Raw genomic sequence first — 21,982 nt, 5'->3', positions numbered from 1 at the left:
CACAGCGCCCCCTGCCGCGGGGAGGGCGCGCGGCGGACGGGAGGTGCGGCCATGGCGGCCGGCGCGGCGCAGGGGCTCGGCGAGGGCGGCGGCGGCGGCCGCGGGTTCCTGGGCCCGCGAGTGCCGGCCGAGGTGGAGGCCATGGCCAGGGGCGTGCAGGACGTGGGCAAGGAGACCTTCCGGCGGCTCCTCAAAGGTAGGGCCCGTGCGGGGCCCGCTGGGCGCCGCCCCGGCGCGGAGGGGCCGCGCTGCCCCCGCTCAGGGACGCGCGGGGTTCCAGGCGGAGCCCGTGGGCAGCAGCCGCGTTCCCCGAGGAAGCCGTGGATCCTCTCGGGAAGGCAAGGACAGCTCTTAGAGAGCTTCCAAAGGATACCCAAAAGTGTGGTGAAAGGCCATAGCGGGGAAACCGTGCGGACTGAGGTCAATTGGTCTGCTCGGTCTGGAGGGGGCTGAAGGGAGACCTCAAAGCCGGCTACAGCCTCCTCTCGAGAGGCTGCGGACAGACGGACACTGATGCCCGCTCTGGTGACCAGTGACAGGACACGAGGGAACAACATAATGCTGTGTCAGGGCACTTCAGGTTACTATAAGGAAAAGATTCTTTCCCTGGCAGGTGTTGGGCACAGGAACGGGCTCCCCAGGAAAGTGGTCACAGCCTGACAGACTTCAGGGGGTGTTGGGACAATTCTCTCAGGCACATGGTGGGATTCTTGGGGTATCCTGTGCACGGCTGAGCTGGACTCAATGATCCTTCTGGGTCCATTACAACTCAGAACATTCTGTGATTTTGTGACAACTGGAGGGCTGCAGCTGCAAGGCTGCAGCTTCCTGGAGCACTTCCCTTTGCTTTTCCCAACAGGAAGCTAGAGCTGAGCTTTAAATAAAATGAGGGGCTTGATTCATTGTATTCCACAATTCTGTGAAATAATGAGGAACGGAGTTCTGCAGCTGTGGATGTCAAAGTCAGCTGAGTCCTGTTAAAGTCATTCTTCTCCCATCCCTGTGTCCCAGAGCCAGCAGCCCAGTCACTGTCAGGTTGTGTGTGGCAGTCAGAGACCCCTGGGCATCTACAGAATGTCCAGGAGACAGTACAGCAACCCCAAGGTGCAGGTGTCCTGTTGAGGTTGAGGCTGTAAGATTTGCAATGACTGATTTCATTTTTGTCTGTGAGGTTTCTCCCTCTAGTGAGAATTTTCTCAAGACACCTTTGACCATCAAAATCAAGAGTTACACACTTGAGTAAATTATGGTATGTAAAACAATCATGGAATAATGGGAAGAGTTGATTAGTGGAGTGAAAGCACAGCTTGCTGGAGGGTAGCTGCTGCCCAGCATGGTGTGACCCTGACATGTTCTCTCAGCTAACATCTTGTCCAGGATTTCCTTTTTTATTTTTAGGACTCAAAACATCTGGTAGCTGGTTTGTCTCTGAAAGTGTTGCTGCACAGTAGCAGAAACAAGCAATGTATTCAGGGGCTCCTTGTAATACTTGAAATTATAAAGCTGTGTACAGGCAGAGGCATTTGGGACAGAAGTACGTACACATGTTAAACTACATTTGCTGTCTAGTGCAGGAACATAGAGACTGAAAAGCCTTTTCAGTGCCAGGAAGCCTGACTGTATGGGTTTTATTTTGGTGTAAGCTATCACCTGCTTTCAGGTGTGCAATAAATGCTTCCTACCATAGCAGGGGCAGACAGTCCTTCCAAACCAAGTGCCTGGAGCCAGGGCAGTGACCCCAGTGCAGGTCCCCCTGCAGTGGGTGGGCACAGCTTCCCTCTGCTTATGCAGAGCTGGCACAAATCTCCCATTGCTGTCTGCTCTTGCTGGCCTGTGACTCACAGTTTGCAGGGCTGCAGTTTTTCCTGTGAAGGTTTTGTAATCTTTGAAGATGTGATGGATTTCAACACCGTTTATTTACATCGTTCTTGCACTTGCACCAGGTTTGTTTTTTGAGGCTGTTGCTGTTACTCTATTGCTAAACAAAGACTAATGTAAAAAATGAGATGCAGTTTCATGTAGCTGGTCAGTTCACTATGTAAAAACTGCATGTAACAGTATCTGAAGATTATCCAGCCAGTGGTGTTGCAGGCTCTGCTACACTGTCTCAATGATTGATTTAATTTTTGTCTGTGAGGCTTCTCCCTGTGATGAGTTTTCTTTGACCATCAAAGTCAAGAGCTACACAGTTGAGTAAATCAAGAATCTTGCTTTGCTTTCTTATTCACAGTCACTGTTAATGCATTGGAAGGAAAAGACTGCAGGGAATCTGTCAGGCTGATTGCAGAAAGTGCTAACCTCTCAGAAGAGCAACTTGCTTTCCTCATTTCTGGCATGTACACCCTCCTCCGAGAAGCATTGAGACTCCCCTTATCAACTTTCAAACAAGAAGTAAGTTCTGGGAGTACTTGGAACCTTGATAAGGTAAAAGCTGCATCAGACACAAGTCACCATCTAAATCTCATTTGCCTAGGTGGGAAAATGCACATAAAAATTGTTCTCCAAGTTTAGGTTGTTGGAAGAAACTGTTAAAAATCTGGAACTTATTATTTCACTTGTTGAGTAGATTTAGAGTGAGCTTTTTGAAAAATATTTAAGCTTTAGGAAAAAGATTCCTGTATCTATTTCTTCTTCAGCATCTTGTTCACTGTGCATGTTTGTTTTCACTCATAAATTAAAACCGCCAAAGAAATCATAGCAAAATGTTATTTCACAGGCATCAACACTCTCTCTTACTGGGTGTTCACACATACCACTCATTTTTGCCCATGTTTTCAATTTCTCATATTTGTTTGCCTCCTTTGTTCACATTTCTTCCATAGAGGAAGGAAGGTATTAAGGCCAGAACAATATAGTGGAATTTGGAAGAAAGTGCAGTTTCCATTTATGCTGTGGATGTTTGGTGTGAATATGCACACACCCACCATGTTCCCAATTCCTATCCCTTCTTCATGGCTATTTTCTTAATTTTTCATGTTCCCTTACCTTACAATTTTCTTTTCTCATTTTTATGTGAGTGAGCCACTTCAGGGTTCCCAGTACCTGTTGTTTAAGATACAGCTTCATATTTACCCAGGCATACTGGGAAAGCTTCCATATTGCAGGAAATGTAGTGGAAGTCTGCTTTTAATATTCAAACCTTATCTTCTGCCATTTCCCTTTTCTTGTCATAGTTTAAACAAGTTACTGCAAAATGTATTTGAGAATAAGGGCATATAGTCACTCTAAAAGAAAAATGTTTCTGAATAGTTACATAAAAAAAGTGGCAGAGGTGTTGTTTTGAGAAATAAAGGCTTCCAAGATATTTAGGTCTTTAAATCACAACTTGATTGAACACTTCTGAAAATTCTCTTCAAAATATTACCAGTCATTTAAAAACTACTGGCACTGAAGTCTAAAATTTTTGGGGAGAGATACCAAATAAGTAACCACTATTGTGTCAGTAGGTAAGAAATTATCATTTAAGGCTATATCATGTAAAATTTCATCTTCCTTGTCTTTTCAGGTTTTTAAAGAAGACCTGAAGGAGCTCAGGTATGCCTGTATACACCAGTTCATTTAATGTTTGTTTTTTCATGGCTTTTATGTAACTGCTTCCCCAAATTAACTTTTTTACACAAAAAAAGTTAGTATAAAAATTACCTGTATATAACTCTTAATGCATCTGTTGCCAAACGTCTTGTAGAGCCAGAGGAAAAAAACAGGTGTTGTGTAAGACTTGATTTAGCACTGAGCATGAGCAGTTTTATTTCACCTGCTGGGGAGAATGGTCTGATTTATTCTGTAATGTAGGTTATGCAAATATGAGTGACCTTCTCTCTGCCATCCCCATCTTGCCCTGCTATATTTTTTTAAGTGTTTGGTAAGACAGTGGTAGCATTTCAGAAGCTAAGAACTGCCCTACTTCTTTCCTTCTTTGAAAGGTCAATGATATAACGTTCATGAAACCCGACCACCATGTTCAGCTTTGATTTCTCGTGCCCATTACCCAAGAAATCATGACCTTTGTTACAGCCTTTGACAAAATCTATATCAGTCTTCCATAAGTATATCTGAAGGGATCATATCCTAAAAGCTAGAGGTCAGATGCTAGTAATATTTATAGGTTTTCCCTTATTTCTATATTCAGTAGCAATGAGAGAATAACAGCAGTTGATGTTTTCTTCTGTAGTGAAACCACTGCACCAAGGCTTAATTATTTTAAAACACGATTTTTGCACTTTTCTTTAACATTCTGATTGCTACCTGGGAGAAAGATGTTTCTAATTCTGTCTTTTTTCATCCTTATTTGTCCATTAGCCTGTAAAATAATGGCTTCTCCTCATAAGCAGTTAAATCATAAGCACAATTTACTTTATGAGCAACTTCAGGCAAGCTAAAACTGCAGCTATAATTGGGGTGTAATCAATGAAAGGTGGCATTTGGGCCATAGTGAAAGGTGCCTTGCAAGTTGATACAGTTTTGTCTGTGGCTCAGTGCTGGAGTTTGGCCTGCCTTTTGTCTTGAGTGCTCACATGCCAGCTGCTGCCTCTGCCACATCATGGAGTTCACACCCAGGTTAAAGTAGGTCAGTAAGAAACTGATGAATTGCTTTTGGCCCGGTGGGAGCTGGTGTCTTTTGAGATGCACACAGAATGTGCCAAGCTTGATTATGGAATAATGAAGAATACGAAAGCTCCGTGCCAAATTCTCTGGGGCTGGGTGAATATTCCTCTTCTGAGCAGTGGAGAAAGTTGGTATAAGAGTGTCAGAAGGCACTGTCTGGGCTGGCTGTGTCACAAGTGCAGACTCCCAGGTCCTTGTCATTTGACCACGCTTCAATGACTTATGCTTTTGTAGTTGTGTTCGGGAGTTTTTTTCTCACTTAATGGTTTATTCATACATTTTACTCAGATACTTTCCAGTCTTGATGACCTTTTTTATATCTTTTATATCTTGGTACATCTTTTTATCTTATTGTTCTGGTTAATAGGGCTGATCTAGCAGCAATAGTTAGGTAACTGCATTTGTGCTGCTTGCAGACTTGAGTGTTTTATGTGCTGCTAGTTGCTGCTATGCTCCATTATTCTCACAGTATTGGGACTCTTCTTAACTTCTACCTCTGACATATAACTCTGCCCATATAATATCCTGTAATTCTCAATTTTCTGGTGATGTACCTGATCTTGGCTTCTAGTTTTAATGAAGAGAGAGACTGGAGTACATGCCCAATTCTGATTAACTACATCAATATTACTAGTTTAAAAGAGTTGCAATTCCCTATTTCTCAGCCTGAGTGGTTGAGCCAGTGGGAATAAATTCACACTAAATTGTGGGTGCGTTTTTTTTCCTCTCCTCACAGATTATTTAATAACTTTATGACTCAGGCGAATAACATGGGATTGAGACATCTTCACGCATTTCTTGCCCTTTGAGTCCCTTCCTCAGAATGTTCCAATGACAAGTGATTGCTATCTGTAGTTCAGGCTGAACTGTGCCATGTTCTATCTTATCTGTGTCATGTCTGACTGGCCTCAAGTGTGCTGAGGAGCCAGGAACAGAATTTTCAGTGAGATCATTGACTGCACAGCAAAAATAATTTAAACTCAAAGGTGGTGTTAATGTTTCTGTTTTAGTAATGCTCTTGAGTCAATCAAGTGTTGTGGTAGGTGTCATCATAATCATATTACAGCCCTGTCTCCAGCTATTCCACTACATAGTCAGGGTATCCAGTCAGTGTCAGGATGGGCTAAATGATACACTTGCACAAAAGTGTGAGTAATGTTTGCAGAAATAGTCTTGTCTCTTCTGAAAGTCAGACTCTTGCAGCCAAAAACCACTGTTCTAGTGCTTGCTAAAATGAATTTCTTTTTATCCAAGCACTATTTTAAAATGTGGTTTAACCCCACTTCTCCCCTTCTGAATTCGAGCTGTAGGAACTGCTGTTTCATCACCCCACTGTGTGAGTTGATGAGTTGTTTTTTCTCTGGTCATTAGACACTGTAAGCTCTTTAGGACATATAACTTCCTTGTTTGCTTTGATTTTTCTTTGATGCACTGCTGTGTGCCTCAAGCCACAGGTGAGTAATGTCTCTGGGCACTGATTCATGGTGAGTGCTGGATTTAACTGTGGCAGCAGCTGTAGTGACTTCTCCCACTTGTCCAACCTGCCTCTCTGTAGGAGGTTACTGTCCCTGTGGCAAAGGCAGCTAGTGGATAGTGTTTGCTCTGTGGTCTTTGCAATTCACAGCCTGATCTATTGAACTGAAAATCAACAGAAGCTTGTTTGTAAGGCAACAAGGAGTGGAGAGATGTAGGGTAGATGGAGTGTGTTAGTCTCTTCAACCAGTCCCCAAGTATGCTCCTTTTGTAAGTAGGGCCTCTGAAAGTTGAGAGGCAATTCCTTCTGTGTTCATTACACTTGAGGTGAAAGGGAAATGAAACATATAAGTTTGGGATTTTTGAAAGCATGCATTGCTCGCCTGCCTTCTGCACTTGTCAGAGCCATCAGTAAAATTTTTCTTGACTTTACTGAGAGAAGTTAAGCCAATACTGGGTTCTTTTGAAATACACCATTGCCATACAAGGTAGGATGGGCAGATGTAGCAGTTTTTAGGGTTCTTGATATATAAACATAGGTTTTGGGAGTCATTTCTTTTGAGAGTCCTGACTGAATCGATACTGAAGTGCTTACATAAGAGCTGGCAATTTGAAGCGATGGAAGATGGAAAATGTTGACACATCTTTTGTGTTCTGTAATAGATTGAGGGTTTTTTCAGGTAAGGCCGTATAACTATGGTTACAAAAAATCCCTAACTGTTTTGTCTTGCTCTTCTGTTTCAGAATACCAGAAGATTTCATTGTGGACTTTTCCAGTGTAGTCTTTGGTAACAGGTTAGTGTCTTCATTGTGCAGACAGCAGGACTGCACAGAGCTCTGCTGACACAAATCCTTGGTGTATTGAAGGAACAGCAATATTTTCCAAATTAATGAGAACAAGACTTGTCCCATTAGTTTGATTCAGCACAGTATGATGTCCATCATGCATGGCAATACATGCTTTAAGTAGCTTTCTTGCCACTTCTCAGTTTTTCTGTGTTCATCAGTTTTTATAATGTTCTATAGACTGTGAGGTTGATCAATACCCACAGATGAAAAATGCAGCACAGAATTACTCATTTTTGCCATCATTATCATTGCAAGTTATAGCAGAGGAGGCAGGCTACATAAGCCCTCTACCTGCTCTGGTTCATGGCAGCTTTCTCAGATAGCATTTCTCAAGTCTTAATGTACAGTTCAGTTGGGAATTCACTCTGAGTGACTTGATGACAACACATGAGATATCAAGTGCTCTGCCTGCTGTAATTCACTTTTTAAGCAACATTCCTCAGTAACTCTAGAGTAAGTAATAAATTGAGAGCTTTTTGAACAGCCTGTCTCTTTTGTCACTTCTTGGGATTCCCTTTTTCTAGAAGTTTCTCTGCTCAACCACGTTTAGCCAATTCTACATCTAGAAATTAAAAATCTTGAACATTTTGAATATGCAAACTTGTACAGGGCGAGGAGTTGGACTCAGATGATCATTGTGGGCCAACTTTCCTTCTTGAAATCTGAGGTCACTCAGCATGTGACATCACTAACCCAATGCTGCTCCAGATGCTCTGCATGGAATCCCAATAATCATAGTTGTGGTTTTGCAGTTACCCTCAAGGGTCTGAGTGCTGCTACCAAAGCTAAAAATATTTTCCATTTCTTTGATTAAGATCTTGGCTTACAGATAAAGGTTCTTGGAGTAAAAATAAATTCAGTCATCTCATCTTTTCTTTGCTCTTCTGTTTGAATTATAGGTGTTAAGAATGCAAAATTCATGGTTGCAAAGTGGAAATACTGCTTGCAGTAGGGAAGGAAGATAAATTTAGATGTAATTTGAAGCATGCATGATTGTCTGTTTTCTACTGTGAAATCACGATGCTGGAAAATTTAGCTTTTTCTCATTTTGAAAGCTGTGATTATCCAGTGTAATCTTGCTCTGTGTTTTGAGACCAGAGAAGAACACCTCAGGTTTGATTTTTAGACAGATCTGCTTCTACAATCTTAAATGTAACACTGAATCATACATATGCTTATTGAGTTGTAAATATACATGTTTGTGATGGTAAGAGGTGCATTAGCATGTGATCAAAAATTCAGTAATTCAGTATGAGCAAGATAACCCAGAAAAATCCATTTTTAATACTTTTCCGGGCATCTTATCTTATTTTGGGAGTTCTTTTCACTAAACAACAGCTCTGAAGTATTTGGCATTTGTATTTGTGTCCCCACAGTTCCACCAAGCTATGTAGACTGAAATAAAAACTTGCCACATCAAATAACTACATGAAATTAAAACTGTCTTTTCAGGGAAAGAATAACACTAACTTCACCCTCTCTGAATGTTTATAATAAATGCACTGGGTTTTTTTCTAATGGTGTACCTTTAGTTTCTACCAGGAGGGTGCATTCTGTGTTGTCAGCATTTCACACATACAAGTTTGTTCAGCCTTCCAGCTCAGTGGCCTGCTAGGCATGTCTTGTTATGTGCATAGGGAACCATCCAGAACTTGTCTCTAGTTTTGGTACTGGTAGATCAGCTGCTGCTCCAAGTTCTCTAATCTTTCATTTTCGAGTTGCATCCTTTAGCAGGTGATGTTCTTGTCACCAGGTGTATCATCCTTTCCACCACAGCTTGTATGGTCTCTAGGATGGTCTCTACTTGATCCATGGTCTTTTGCTTGTTCTGACTTCTGTCTTCTGCACAATGTGCTGACAGTATATTGCAGCTGCTGGCACAGAGTGTTTACAAAATGTAATTATAGACTATAGGTTTTAGATACAAGATTCATTGAGTATTTTCTGCTCTATTTTGCTATTCCTCTCAGAAATCAATGGCTTGATTAGCAGCCTGTAATTTCTGAATGTATGTTGGCCACTATGCACATTCTGTCATCTTTACAGGATTCTTGCAGTTCCCATTGTGGTCTTGTCCAAGCTGGGAAGGTCCTGACAGAAGCTTAAACTAACCTATAGAAGCTGTGACTCTTCCTAGGAGAATGGTACAGAAGTGCAGTCCTGACCAGAAATAAGACTTTGTGTTTGACCACAGAAATGCCATCTCTCCACAGTATTCAAAGCTTCCCTTCTGTTTGGGAGGTCACCATTTCTGATCTTTCCCACCACTGCTAAGTAGAATATCTTTCTGTTTTTAAAACTCCTTTCTTCCCCCAGGGTGCTGGTGCTGCACTGAATGGACTGACTTCCATTGATGGGAGTTCACATGTCTTAAGGAAACGGTAGCAGTGTGGCTATTTTTAGGGAGTCTCCAACTTAAGCAATACTCTGGCAGCAGCTCTCCACTGAGGGAAAGGCCTCTTCTTACTGTTTAATCCTGCTAATGACTGTTCTGGACTCCAGCTCCTCATGGCTGCCCCCAGCTGTGGTGACCTACTTCCTATCCAGGAGTTGACAATGAGTAAGAGCCAGCTGATCTACTTTTTTTGCTCATTTCTTTACCATGCTATTAGGAATGTGTCTCAGTTCTGACACCACCCAACCTCCCCTCACCAAAGAGATAAATTCTTTCTTATATCACCTTTGCAAAATGCAGGACACTTGGAGGATCTCAGCCTGTGAGTCCCTGTACTCATTAATCTTTCTGGCCAATTTCTAAAGGCCCAGCTAACTTGCACACAAGAATCTCAGTAGTGATGTGAAACTGCCATTCCTACAGTGCTTGATTTGTTCAGAGAGGATTGCTTTCTGATGCAAAGTCTGTAATTAGATTATGTCTAGCACCATGGATAAAGGATGTAATGTTTCTTATCCTGCCCTTAGTGGAAGTACTGGAGTAGTCTTGAAATGCACAGTAAATAAATTCCAGGGGCATGGGATGCTTAGAGAGAAAAAAAAAGAGTAACACAAAGTCCAGAATCCACCTCCTGAATGGACCAGCACAGTGACCTCATTCTGAAGTTATTTCTGCACGTATATCTAAGAGTGAATGGTTATTATGTATTTGTATCAGTTTTGCCATTTAGTTATCCAGAACTTAGCATGTCATTAAAATTCTGAAAGTTGTCAACCATCTGAAGTTTAATTGCTGTTAACTGTATTCCCACACAGAAATAAACTAGGACTTGATCAACCTGATTCTTCCTGCAATATGAGCAACAAATGAAATGCTTGGCTTCTTACACATTAGGCTAGGCAAAAATCTTGAAGGCTGAGATGGGGTTGGCACTGAACATTATGTAAGGAACTTAAAGTTTGTAAATTATGTTGGATCAACAAGAACCACTGTGGGGTTTTTTAAGTATGCTTCAAAATACACTCAATACACTAATATAATATTTTAAAATATTGCTGCTTGCCAATAGTAGATGGTTTTTGCTGAGGAAGAACAGTGACCTTATGCAACTGTTTTGCCTAAGTCATCTGTCTTGTCTCTGCTTGCTTGTTCCTGTTGGATTTGCATGAAGGTAAGGATATGTTTGCAGGTCCCTTTCTATGCCTCACAGTTGCATATAATTGAAGTAATAGGTATGCCAGCCACCACAATGATTCTTAGTAATCTTTATAGTGACATCAGTTTACTAAAATTATACAGTCACTTGGTCTCTTTTTTCAACACGGACCATAGTTAAGCATCAAAAAAGGGGATAATCTGAGCACAACTGTCTTAAATCCACAAAAACTCTGCTTATTCAGACCTCCTTAAGTGAGGACAGATGTAGGAGAGAAACAAATTCTGGACAGGTTTGTACAGAGGAATTCTATTTTCTCTTTGGATTGTTGCTTCTTTTATGGATTTACATTGCAATCTCTTATTTCTGATTGACTCTTCAGGCGTCCCCCTTCCGAAGGCACAGCTCTGGTACAAAGAAGTCGGCTGCCAAGTATCCAGGACTTCAAGTGGAGAGTGGATGTAGCTATATCCACAAGGTACAAAAGACAATCACGCACATCCCTGGAATTACCTAAGATTAAACTGATTTCTTGTGCTGCTTAAACATTTTAATGGGGGTCAAAACGTGCCTTGCTATTAGGAGTTGGTAGGTAGCCTTAAATAGTAAGATACAGGTGGAATTTTCTGAACAGTGTAGAAGTCAGTGTATGTAGACTTTACTGCTGGTAACATTTCACTCAAAGTTTGAGTATCTTATTTTAAAATTTAACAGAGCTGATACAAATCCACAGGTCCTGGTGATGATGGCATAAATTAGTCAGACTGAGCCTCAAGCAGCTAAGCAAGCTCTTAGTTTTACTGGAACAGGGGAGAGTATTCATCTATTCAACTTCTCAAGCAGACCATCATTTTTTGCACATGTTAAATGAATTTCCACTTCTCGTACTCTGCTTCTACAAAGAGCAGTTTCAGGCCAGCACCTTTACACTGCCATAGTTATGTAACTGGTCACTGAACTACCTCCCAGTTTCTTTCACAGCAGGAGTAAAAGCCTTTGAGATCATCCTGCCTGTGCCTGCAGTGAACATCTTCTTACCATCTGCCACAACAGAGGCATGTGGGGGATGGATCTTTGGCTAGACCCAGAAGGAAACAGAAACCTGTTATCTGTGCTGTTTGCTCTCTGTCTAGTCCTAACCAGGACAGACCAAGCTGAAAGAAATTAGATGATCCGGTCTTTGTTAGTAGTGTAATTTGTTAGTGTGAGTAACTTCATGTTGTGTGTCTGAATACCTGCATCTGGGAGAGAGTGCTGTCTCTTTGCTGCCAGGGAGGCCCATGGTTGATCAGGATTGTCTTCCTGAAATCAAGAAAAAAGGCTCCTAAGAGAAAATTGGGATGGCCACAAGCTACTAGTTCAGGTGACTTTCTGATGAGCAGTGCTGTAAGCACCACACACGTATCACTCTGTAGAAAAAGAATCTATACTGACATGAGAGCAAAATGTCCAGGTAAACATTCTCAGGCACAGTGCTTGCAAGCTGAAAGCAAATCCTCTGATTTGTTTTCCAAATTACACAGGAGGAGCAATACATTACCGGTTTTTGTTTTCCTTCCTTTTAATTTTGTTTTCAGTTAATCTTCCCCCCGGGATTTCTTGTTTATCATCCAGCAACAGCCTCTGCAGGGAGGTATGGCAGCTTTGGGCTGTAGTGCCTGTCTGTACCTGAGCAGGCTTTGGCAGTGTCAGTTGATGGAAGCTGCACAAGAATGACTCACTTCCCTTCTTTGGGTCATCAAATAAAATAACACACAAATTTAGGATGAAGCCTGGAAGAGGCTGATTCCCCAAATGAGGTGGAAGTTGAACGTATGAAAGGATGGAAATGATTAATGCAGCATGGTAAACTGCATAAGAAAACTGTGCATTATTATTAGCAGTACTTGGTCAGCTCTTATCCCTATCATAGTTCCACTAAACCAATTATGTAAAAATGAAAATGCTCCTAAACTTGCAGTTACTAAACTATTAACTAAATGTTAAGTCCCAATACTGAGGTAAATTCGACAGAGCTGTTGTGTTCATGAGTTTCCAGCCAGACTCTGTGACTGAAATTACTCATGTTCTGTGTAAAGCCTACATGAACATCTAAAATTGTTAAAGTGGAATGCTGTACTCATCACAGTGCTGATCTGTACTGCTGTAATCCTAATGATGTAAATAATTTCAGTTCACTGGCCCGTGCACTCCAGCCATCCATTCTGATGATGATGAAGCTTTCAGATGGGACAGCTCATCGCTTTGAAGTAAGTCTGATTGCCATAATAAATAGTAAGGAAACCACTTCTAGTTTTATTTAGAAAGTTGAATTATTACTTAAAATACTAAAGCTTTTGTAAATGGTGTGTTACCATTGGTTGGTTTGCTTTGGAATCCTTCATGTTCAGTGTAGCCACCTAAAGTATTTAATGAAATACCAATCAAAATCATTTCATACCTTGTTCCTGCACATGTTCTACTGAACTGCAATTTATTAGAAGAATATTAATTACTGGAAAGCACTATTACATAATGTCTGGTTTGATTAAAAGTTATGGGGTTGTTATGAACTGTAACCTTCAGACCTGATGTTGTCTCTTGAGGGCAGAAAAATTACTGGGATAGTTTATATAAGGTATGATACACTTGTAAACCTTCTGCATTTGGCAGAGAATGATAACATTCTTTTCTGTGGCAGAGGTAGTTTTATTCTTTTTCTTCAGAACTGTTCTGGCTGCCAGAAAGTAAAAAAAATACCCTCTTTGCTTGTTACAGGATTAGTCAGTGGCAGTATTTATGACAGTGTACCTAAAGGCTTGCCAGAAGATGGCATAAACTCTTCCATAATTTTAACCTTTGAGAAGGAATGCTATTTGTTCTATAAATAGCATGGTGGTGCGTACAGGAATTCAATGCACAGCAGGCATTGTTACATTTGAACTCTGTACAGATTTTGGCTTCAGTTCTCTCATTAGTAGCAGTCTGGAAGAAGCACCAAAGCCCTGTGGGTTGAAAGAGGTGGACTGATTTTACTGTTGGATTGTTTTGCAATAAAGCATCTGTAGAGAAGGGCATAAATTCTGTGCTACATTGCAAACTGTTGAGGGTGTCACTTCACAGAAGATCAAATTTACCCCTCTGGACTGTCCAGCTCAGAGCATCCTATACACTCTTTTGAGGACTTCCATGGAACTTAAATGATGCCATGGACTTCAGGTTAACCCTTTACAAAAGGGTAAGTTTCACTTGTGAGGATAAAATCTAGTTTATTCCCACTTTAGTTCCTGGCATATCATGTCCAGTGTTGGTCTTGGTGCCATTTTTTCTGACTGTTTTGGTTTGATTTTAGGGTTTGTTTTTTGTGGGTTTTTTCCTCAATGTGGAAGACCTTTAGTTATTCTGCAGTGGAGATGTGTTTGTCCAGCACATGCAGGAGTGCAGATATCTGATAACAAACAGTGTGCTTCTCTTAGAATCAGCTCTTTACTGTTGCTGCCTCTTGGATGTGAATGCCAAGGGTGTGACTTCAGACAGGATTTCTAGATCTGATGAGAGGTCTTCCCACAGTTAGCTCTTTGGAATAAACTTGTGTTTTGGTTAGAGTAAGTAAGTTTATGCAAGTAAACATAGTCCTCAGATGTTCAGTTTTCCTTTATTTGAACACATTCAGAATGTCATGCTACCTAACAGGGCTTATGTAAGATGGTAAGTCCAGAAAATAATTCTGTTGTGAACAGTTTTAAAATGTGTAGAGCACAGGGAGAAGTTACACTCTTTGGTCTCCATTTGGTATTTTAATCACAGTGTGGCTTCTGACTGAAGTTGTTTTTTTTAAGCAGTGGGAATTGCAGCATTTTGAGTCTTGTTGCATATATGTCAAAAGTGAAAAGGACATGGTGCCTTTTTATGCATTTCTGATATATGTGGAAAATGCAAATCAGGTGTTGGATTCCTCTCATATAATTGGCATCTGTGCCAGAGTGGGCAGGAGGATGACAAGGTGCTCTGCCAAAAGAACTGCTGTCTTCAGTGCAGTCAGGGGAGTAAATTCAGCAGTGCTGTGCAGACTGTGTGGGACCAGCCAGACTGCACTGGGCACTCGTGTGAGCATGTGTTTGTGCACTGCACCTGTGTCACCAGGCTGTGTCACCAGGCTGTGTCACCAGGCTGTGTCACCAGGCTGTGCCTGCACTTGGCTGGGGGTCTCTTTCTTCATAGATAAATTTCCATCCACTGGGCTTCTCAGGCCTGAAATGGGAAAGGAGATCCCGTGAGTCTCCTGCACAGTTGAAAATGCTTTGTGTGTTTAACCCTAAATCTTTTGCCTTCCACACATTGTGGAAGTGCCATTTGCTCTTGAGGTTGTTGCCAAGTGTCTGGCCTCGAGTCTCAATTCCTTTGTCTTGCAAGTTTGGACAAGCAGAATATCTTGAATTTGTTGCTTGAGAATTCTGTAGTCTCCACGACCTTCCAGATGTCTTTCCTTCCAGTCCATGACTTTTATATCACCCAAGCAGCTCTCAATTTACATCCTTGAGTATTTCTTTTCTCTCATCAGGCGTACAGAAAATGTACAATCTAGGTGTTATTTCTGGTTTTTTCCCACTCTCCTTTTCCATGTGGATTTAGTTGAATTACCTGAATTTTATTAACCTTAAATCCTTTGTCTTAAGTCTGGAAAAAATTAAGTATTTTAAGAGAAATTTGCCTTACACTGCAGAATGTCCCATATCCATAGGCATGCCGTAGTCAAGTTCCAGAGATGTCTTGTGTTTTCTAACCTGAGCATTCTGTTTCAGGTGCCAGTTGCAAAGTTTCAAGAACTGAGATACAATGTTGCCCTTATACTGAAGGAAATGAATGATTTGGAGAAGAGGAGCATACTGAAGATCCAAGACTGAGCACTTTTAAATTGGGAGGTTTTGGAAGAGATCTGAAACCCTCAGCATGTTTGGTGAATGCAAAACAGGGGACCATCACCACTTTGCCTCTATGAACTTCAATGTGGCATTTATGATGTCTGCTGTAAATATTTTTTTTCAACTCAAGAGTTTAAAGCACAAGCTCTTTTTGTAAGACTTAGGAAAAACAAAACATTTATCTATTAAAAAGTATAACGCTCTCTGTGAACATTTTTGCATGATTCATCGAAACATTTTTTAAATAACCATCTTAATAGATGTTAGAGTCATTTATTTCTGATTATGATTCGTAATTCTGGGTTTTTTTGAAAGTTTGCTACCGGAAGCCCTATCAATGTGTATGTATCATAAGAAAGCTCTGCAATATTTCAAATAAAAAATAAAATAACAAACCCACTCCTGCCTTCCAGTATGACAAATGTGATCTTGAGTTTTTGATTAAAATTGTTGCCTCATTTCTTACTAAGTGACTATGGTTTTGCTATGGATAATTTGGAAGATATTAGCCTTTGCTAAAGGCTAATTTGGAAGAAAATTGGAAGACTGGATCAAGAAAGAAGTATCATCTGGGCTTCCAGGACTAATTCCATGGAATTACAGCAGTGGAAAGGTGAAATCTGTTACTTTATCTGGTAGATCAGAATGGGCTAAATAGCTGTAATCTCCTAGTTTTGTGACTGGAGATGCCTGCCTCTTGTTTCATGTGATGCCTGTATGTTTGATTCCATGGAATCGGCTGCCATGATTAGGCAGAAACCCCTGGCCTTGCAGTGGTGGTGAGCAGCAGGAGGCAGTGATCTTGTAACCCACCCCAGCTCATCAGTCCTGCAGGCCAGACCCCAGGATGAAGAGGCTGCCTACAGCTGGGATGGAAGTCACAGGAATGAGGATATCCAAGCCCCCAGGCTGAGCAAGCAGTTCAGCACAGGCTGAAGTTTCCTGAGCTGCTCAGGCAGTTGGACTGGATGGTCATTGTAGGTCCCTCCATTTGTACTGGAATAGTCTGCTCTGAGTTACTCCTTTGGTGAATTTACCTTGGAAGGATTCCCTTAATGTGAAACATGTTTCGAGTCTCATTTAAATGCTGTGGGACCACATGTATGTCCCTAAGAGCTTTGCCAAAAAATTTTGCTGATTAATTCCTCACTCCTTGCCTGAATGAATTTTCCCCAGCAGCAAAGACAGGGAGGCTGTGGCTCTGGAACTCAGTTTGTCAGAAGTCAGATGTACTTTAGAAAGCACATGCCACTGCTGCTGTTAAGCACTGGCTTATTCCAGCTAATTGCAGGGTTTCTATCACAGTAATACCACCCATATTTGTCTCTTTCATGTTTTGTGGTTGTAGAACTTGCCTTTATCTTCCTCACTCCCTGCAGAAAATTACTGAAATTAAAATTGTGGGTTAAGGAGGCCTTTTACACTCCCACAGATGTTTGTGTAGGAAAGGATGACTTGCCTTTTGGATTTAAAAAATCACAACAAGCATAGTAAGACTTATTTGTCATACTTCTAAAGAGACTTCTTTGACAGCAGTCCATACCAATCTAAAGATAGCTGAATAGCTGTGGTCCAGAAAGCTTTTAAAACCTGTGCAAGAATGTGTCCTGTAGTTTCAAATAAACCATCAGCAGGATTTCAAATTGTTCAGAAGCTTCCTGTTCCATTTGCTTTGTAGTGGAGCATCAATAACTTCCAGCTTTGATCCATACTGCATCTTAGTCTGTTAACTTCCAAGTGGACTGCAGACTGCATTAATTCATCTGTGAATCTTGTTCATCTTCCTTGTATCTTAGCACAGGCTGTGAAACAAAACATACATCTTTGTGTTCCTTCTTACAACGTTTCCCTTCTGGCTGCTTAGACTTGCATTGTTTCAAACTGAAAATGTTTCTCAGCTGAGCCTAAGTGAAGTCATTTCAGACAAAGGGAGTTCTGCTGCATGGAGGTAAAATGACCTGTTGCTAAAGGCATTTGCACAGTCATTTCTTACTGCTCAGAGCAGAGGAATCCATGAACACCTTCTAGAATATATTCATTTGGTGGTTCTGCAACAGCAATTGCTCATGTTCTCCAGAACTGGAAAGACTTCTTGGCCGGATTTGTCATGTTCTCTGGACCACTTAATCTTGAATTTGTCTTGCTACACATTAAGAAGCAGTTTACTGTAATTGGAGGGTTACCATGCTGATGGGTGCTTGAAAACTTGGGGTGTTCAGTCCTCTGAACTTAAGAATTAATTTGGCCTTTCCTCCTGAGAGATTAGTAAAGCAGGAGTTGTCACCAAAATGGCTAGTGGGAGTGCATAGCAGATAGTTCCTCAGTTTTGCTAAAATAAGAGTCTTCAAAACATTGTTAGGTTTTTCAGAATTCAATAATGAATTACTTGTTAAATATTTGTTCAATGCTGAAATATTTTCTTTCTTCACAACTGAAATACCCTGGAATTTGAATTTCATTGAATTTCTGGCTGTAGCCCTTTCATTCCAATGCAGAACAAAAGTAACCTTCTAAGAATCTGGGTATGTCTGAACAGAAATTATTTTATCTCAGTCACTCCAGGTTTGGTTATGCTTCAAGGGCACTGAATCCCCCTTTCAGTGTCAAGCAGTGAGAGACACAGCCTGAGTGGGATGCTTGCTTTGTCAGTCCTGAGGTCTTGTCAAGCTGATCACCAGCCAGTCATCAATTAGGCAGGCAGGGGTTTGTGTGGGAAGGGCACTGGGGTTTTTTCTTATTCCACAGTTCATGGACCAGTAAGTAACAAGAACCTTTTGCAGGCTCTGTTGGTATTTTTCCTTGAGAAACAACACCCTGTGATAGCATTGCTCTCTCTATTGGTGCCTTGCATTTATTTAAACTGGATCATGTATTTGTGTCTTAATTGTAGTGATTCTCTAACCATGACATCTGAACATTAACTTCTCTATTAAGCCTTTTCTTTAATTTTCTTTATAGAGGACAGAAAATTTTTTCTTTTAAGATTAATTAATTTTAAACAGATTTAAAGTAAAACTTGGACTTGATAGTTTCTCAATGTAAATCATATGTGTATGATAGCAAGGATGTCCAGTACATGAAGGAGCAGTCACAATAGGCAGAATACAAAATAAGAGGTAAAGATAGTTAAAGATAGTTGCCAAAAGTCATTCAGAGGTTCAGTGGCAAAATAACACAGAAGAACACACACATCTTCTCCTCTTGTTCCCTATGCATATGTTAGTGCAGCTTCCTGACATAATGGTCAGGCTTCCTGCCTGGTATTTTTTTTGAAATTGCCTCAACTGCATGGGCCATTAGTCAAAATCTGTTCTTGCTATGGATTATTACAGCACGTGCAGAGCATATGGAAATAAAAACTCATCTGTATTTGTGATGTGACTTTTCACATCCCTTCTTCCTCTAGAGAAGGAGCTCAGTCAGTGTGACTGGTGGTTTGGAATTTCACACTTGAGTTAGTTGTGTTTGAGAGGGGGGCAATGCAGGTTTATTGGTGGCTTTTGTGGACTCAAAGCTTGATGCAGTTTATGGATTCAGAAGAAGGCTGAAGAATGTAGTCATGCTCTCATGCTGCTTGTTATGCCAGCCATTAACTGCTGGAAGAAGATCAGTATTGTGCTCATTGTCATTAAAAGGAAGAAATTAAACCTCCCTTTGCAGAGAAATCATACAAGGGAGATGTGCTTTTGCAGAGTGAGTCACCTCCTCACTTTAACTTTTTCTGTTTAAGTAAAGGATAAATCCATTCTTGATCTCATGAACAATGCAGGTAGGCAGGAGGGTGCTTTTTTGCCTCTTTCTTTTTTTTCTTTTGCCTTCTAATCAAGTACACCTCATGACCTACTGCTGCTCCAAGTCCATGAATATATGTATGAATGTATGAAAACTCTATGCTTTCAGGATGTGTTATATAAAAACACCCCAGCATATCTAGATTATGTATGATCAATTCACACAGCTGTTTTTGCTAAAAAAGTCTCTGCAGAGCCAGGCCTGATATCAGAGTCAAATATTTAGTAGTTGTTTGACTTCTAGTGAACAGCAAATTAGTATCTTGGCTTTAAAGTATTTTGCTGTTAGTGACTGTACGGCTCACTCCGTACCTGTCACACCCCACCAAGTACTAACATTTACCAAACACCACACATACCAGGAACTAGGAGAGGCACAGCCAGCTGCTTTCTCCCCTGAAAAAGAGGGTCACAGAGTTGTTGCCCATGGGCCATCTGTCATAAGGTCATAACTATTTGCAGGCTTGGGATAAAGCTCTGTGTTCTGAACCCTCCTTAGCACACAGCTCCCACCACGGGGAGTAGCTCATAAGCACAGCTGCTCTTTTCCCTTGAAATGTTTCAGCCATGTCCTGCTGGTAGAAGAGAATTCCCAGAAGTGCATTTCCCAGTGCCTTTCTGAGACTCCTTTCAGTCCAGAGTGCTCAGACTGCCAGCCAGCCCTGCAGCTGCTTTCATACATTGAGAATAGGAACTGTGGAAGCTCCTTGCAGAGCACAAATGCTGATTGCATTTCCTATGATGAATCTATTCCCCTTCCCTAGCTTGAATTCATGTTTCTGCTAGAAACCCTCCCTTTCTACCATGACTTATCTCTTTAAGTGTCTGCTATGTAACTATGTAAATACTGGTGGCATTTCTCTGATAGAGATTGTCACTGCATTGCTACTGGTAACCAGTGGTTATGTCACTTTCCCTCGCTTGAATAGGCTTTGACTCATAGTGGTTTTCAGGACAATGGTTATAAAATAACACACTGAGGGGTTGCCGAGACTATAGTTTTGCAATAGAGACAACTGCTGACCTCAAGGCTCCAAGAAAGCATTTTTCTTCTTTTTCTTAAGGGTTTTGTTCTTTAATAGCATGAGATTTTCTTGCATGGAAGTTTGGAAAACAAGAAGTCTATGTTAGCAAGCTGGAGCCTGGAGGGAAAACCCCACACTCCTGAGCACAAATGCTCATTCTTTCTAACTCTTCTGAAGCACTGCTTAACTGAAATTTTCAGTGCTTCAGTTGTCCCACTTTTCTTTGGTTTGCTTACTGGCAGCCTGTGCCATACTTTGGATTATTGTCTGATTTAAATGATGGCAGAAAGAAGTACTGAAACCAGTGCTTATTCAATTCTGTTTCTAATTAAAGGACTTGCTTGAGAGCAGCAGTTAGATGTTAAACTTTTTCCTTTTTTTAAGATTCAAGAACCCTAGAGAAAAGGACTAAAATTTTGGCAGATGCAAAATATCCTTACATCACAAGAATCAAAAGACAATTGAAGGGTCTGATGGCTGGCTTCTCTTCTCAGGTACAGATCTGATTTTCTGTATAAGCATAATGTTGCCCACACATGGACACAAACATCACAGAATTAGTGTGTATCATTAAAAGTTAAATCCAGATTTTTAGCAGCTTTAAACTAATTTTTCTTTTTAAATCTAAGGTAATCTGAATTTTGTCAAGTATCCTCCCTAAACAAGGTCTTGCAAAACTCAGGTTGCCTCTCCTTTCTTTCATCTTTTCTCTGGTCCATCCAAGCTCCACAGGCAGGGCTTGTCCCTTAATACCTGCTTAGCTCACGTAGTCTAAACTGGGGAGTCCAGACACTTCTGCAAGTAAGAAAATGGAAATTAATTCCTTCAGCCCCTCTCTTGAGCTTCGTGAGGAGGCTGATTATATCAGTAATAGGATATCATCAGAAATTTCAAATTCTGCAGTGGATTTTAAGACAGTGTGAAAAGCGCTCTATATTTTTAGAGCGTATGTATACATAACACGGGCATTTCTGGTAACTGTAAATATGCATAAAGCTGCAAACAAAAAGCATTACACAACTTCTTTTAGAACAGCTTCTTTTCTGTAGTAGCACAGGTGATTTTCTCCCTAGACTACATTTAGCACAGACAGTTACACAACTAGTGCAACTGTCTCATCCAACAAGAATTGGTGGGAACATGCAGATTGAAACGGTCAACAGAGCTGCTCTTAAATAAAACAAAGATACATCACAAGGCATGTGCTTCCTCTTCGAGAATCTGGCACGGACAGGTAGAGCTGTGCAACATGCCACACTGCAAAACTAAATAAACACAACAATGCTTTCCTTAGTTGTTCTAAAACCAGAAGTACCTGACATTAAAATAGCTTCACTACTCCGTAGATTCCCTTAAAGAGAATGATTAACTGTGTAGCTACAAAGCTTCGCGATTCCAACTCCAGCAGGAAACGGCATTCTCGCTTTTCAAAATCACTGCGAGCCGATGCTTCTTTCGCATTACCGGAGGTACCAAAACACCGGACCCTGGAGCGTGTCTCACCGGGGCGCCGGTGCAGACCGGCGGGTCAAGCCCAACTCCGCGCCCGGTGTGCCGGGTGGGCAGCGCTCCCCAGCCGGGCGCCCCTGCTCTCCGCACGGCCCAGACCCCGCCGGGACGGGCTGTCCGAGGGGGCGGAGGAGCCTTCCCGGGGGGGCTGCGAACCCCGGGCCCGGCGCGGGGCGGCCCCTCCCGGTGCGGGCCGGGCCCGGCGCGTTACAAAACCGCCTGGTTTTGTAACAACCTGCGGGCGCGGCCCAATGAGCGCCGCCGCCGCCGTCACGTGC

At 41.5% G+C, this 21,982-nt stretch overlaps 1 protein-coding gene and 1 long non-coding RNA gene across 2 annotated transcripts; one reads left to right on the top strand and one right to left on the bottom strand.

The window, feature by feature from the left end:
- The first annotated feature begins 1 nt into the window (after position 1).
- Positions 2 to 15,778, top strand: COMMD5 (COMM domain containing 5). Its single transcript, XM_054641451.2, has 7 exons — positions 2 to 196; positions 2,231 to 2,391; positions 3,506 to 3,534; positions 6,823 to 6,873; positions 10,861 to 10,956; positions 12,652 to 12,727; positions 15,260 to 15,778. The coding sequence occupies exons 1-7, from the start codon at positions 52 to 54 to the stop codon at positions 15,359 to 15,361; spliced, it is 660 nt and encodes a 219-aa protein (XP_054497426.1). The 5' UTR covers positions 2 to 51; the 3' UTR covers positions 15,362 to 15,778.
- LOC129125804 (uncharacterized) lies at positions 14,094 to 21,959 on the bottom strand. The gene is made up of 2 exons (XR_008535002.2): positions 21,511 to 21,959; positions 14,094 to 14,708 (listed from the first exon to the last, which is right to left on the bottom strand). It is a non-coding gene; the product is annotated as an uncharacterized LOC129125804 (long non-coding RNA).
- Positions 21,960 to 21,982: the final 23 nt, after the last annotated feature.

This window comes from Agelaius phoeniceus, chromosome 14 (genome assembly GCF_051311805.1).
Source record: "Agelaius phoeniceus isolate bAgePho1 chromosome 14, bAgePho1.hap1, whole genome shotgun sequence".
NCBI lineage: Eukaryota > Metazoa > Chordata > Aves > Passeriformes > Icteridae > Agelaius > Agelaius phoeniceus.
Note: the sequence above shows the minus strand (reverse complement) of the source record. Positions and strands in the feature narration are given on the sequence as shown.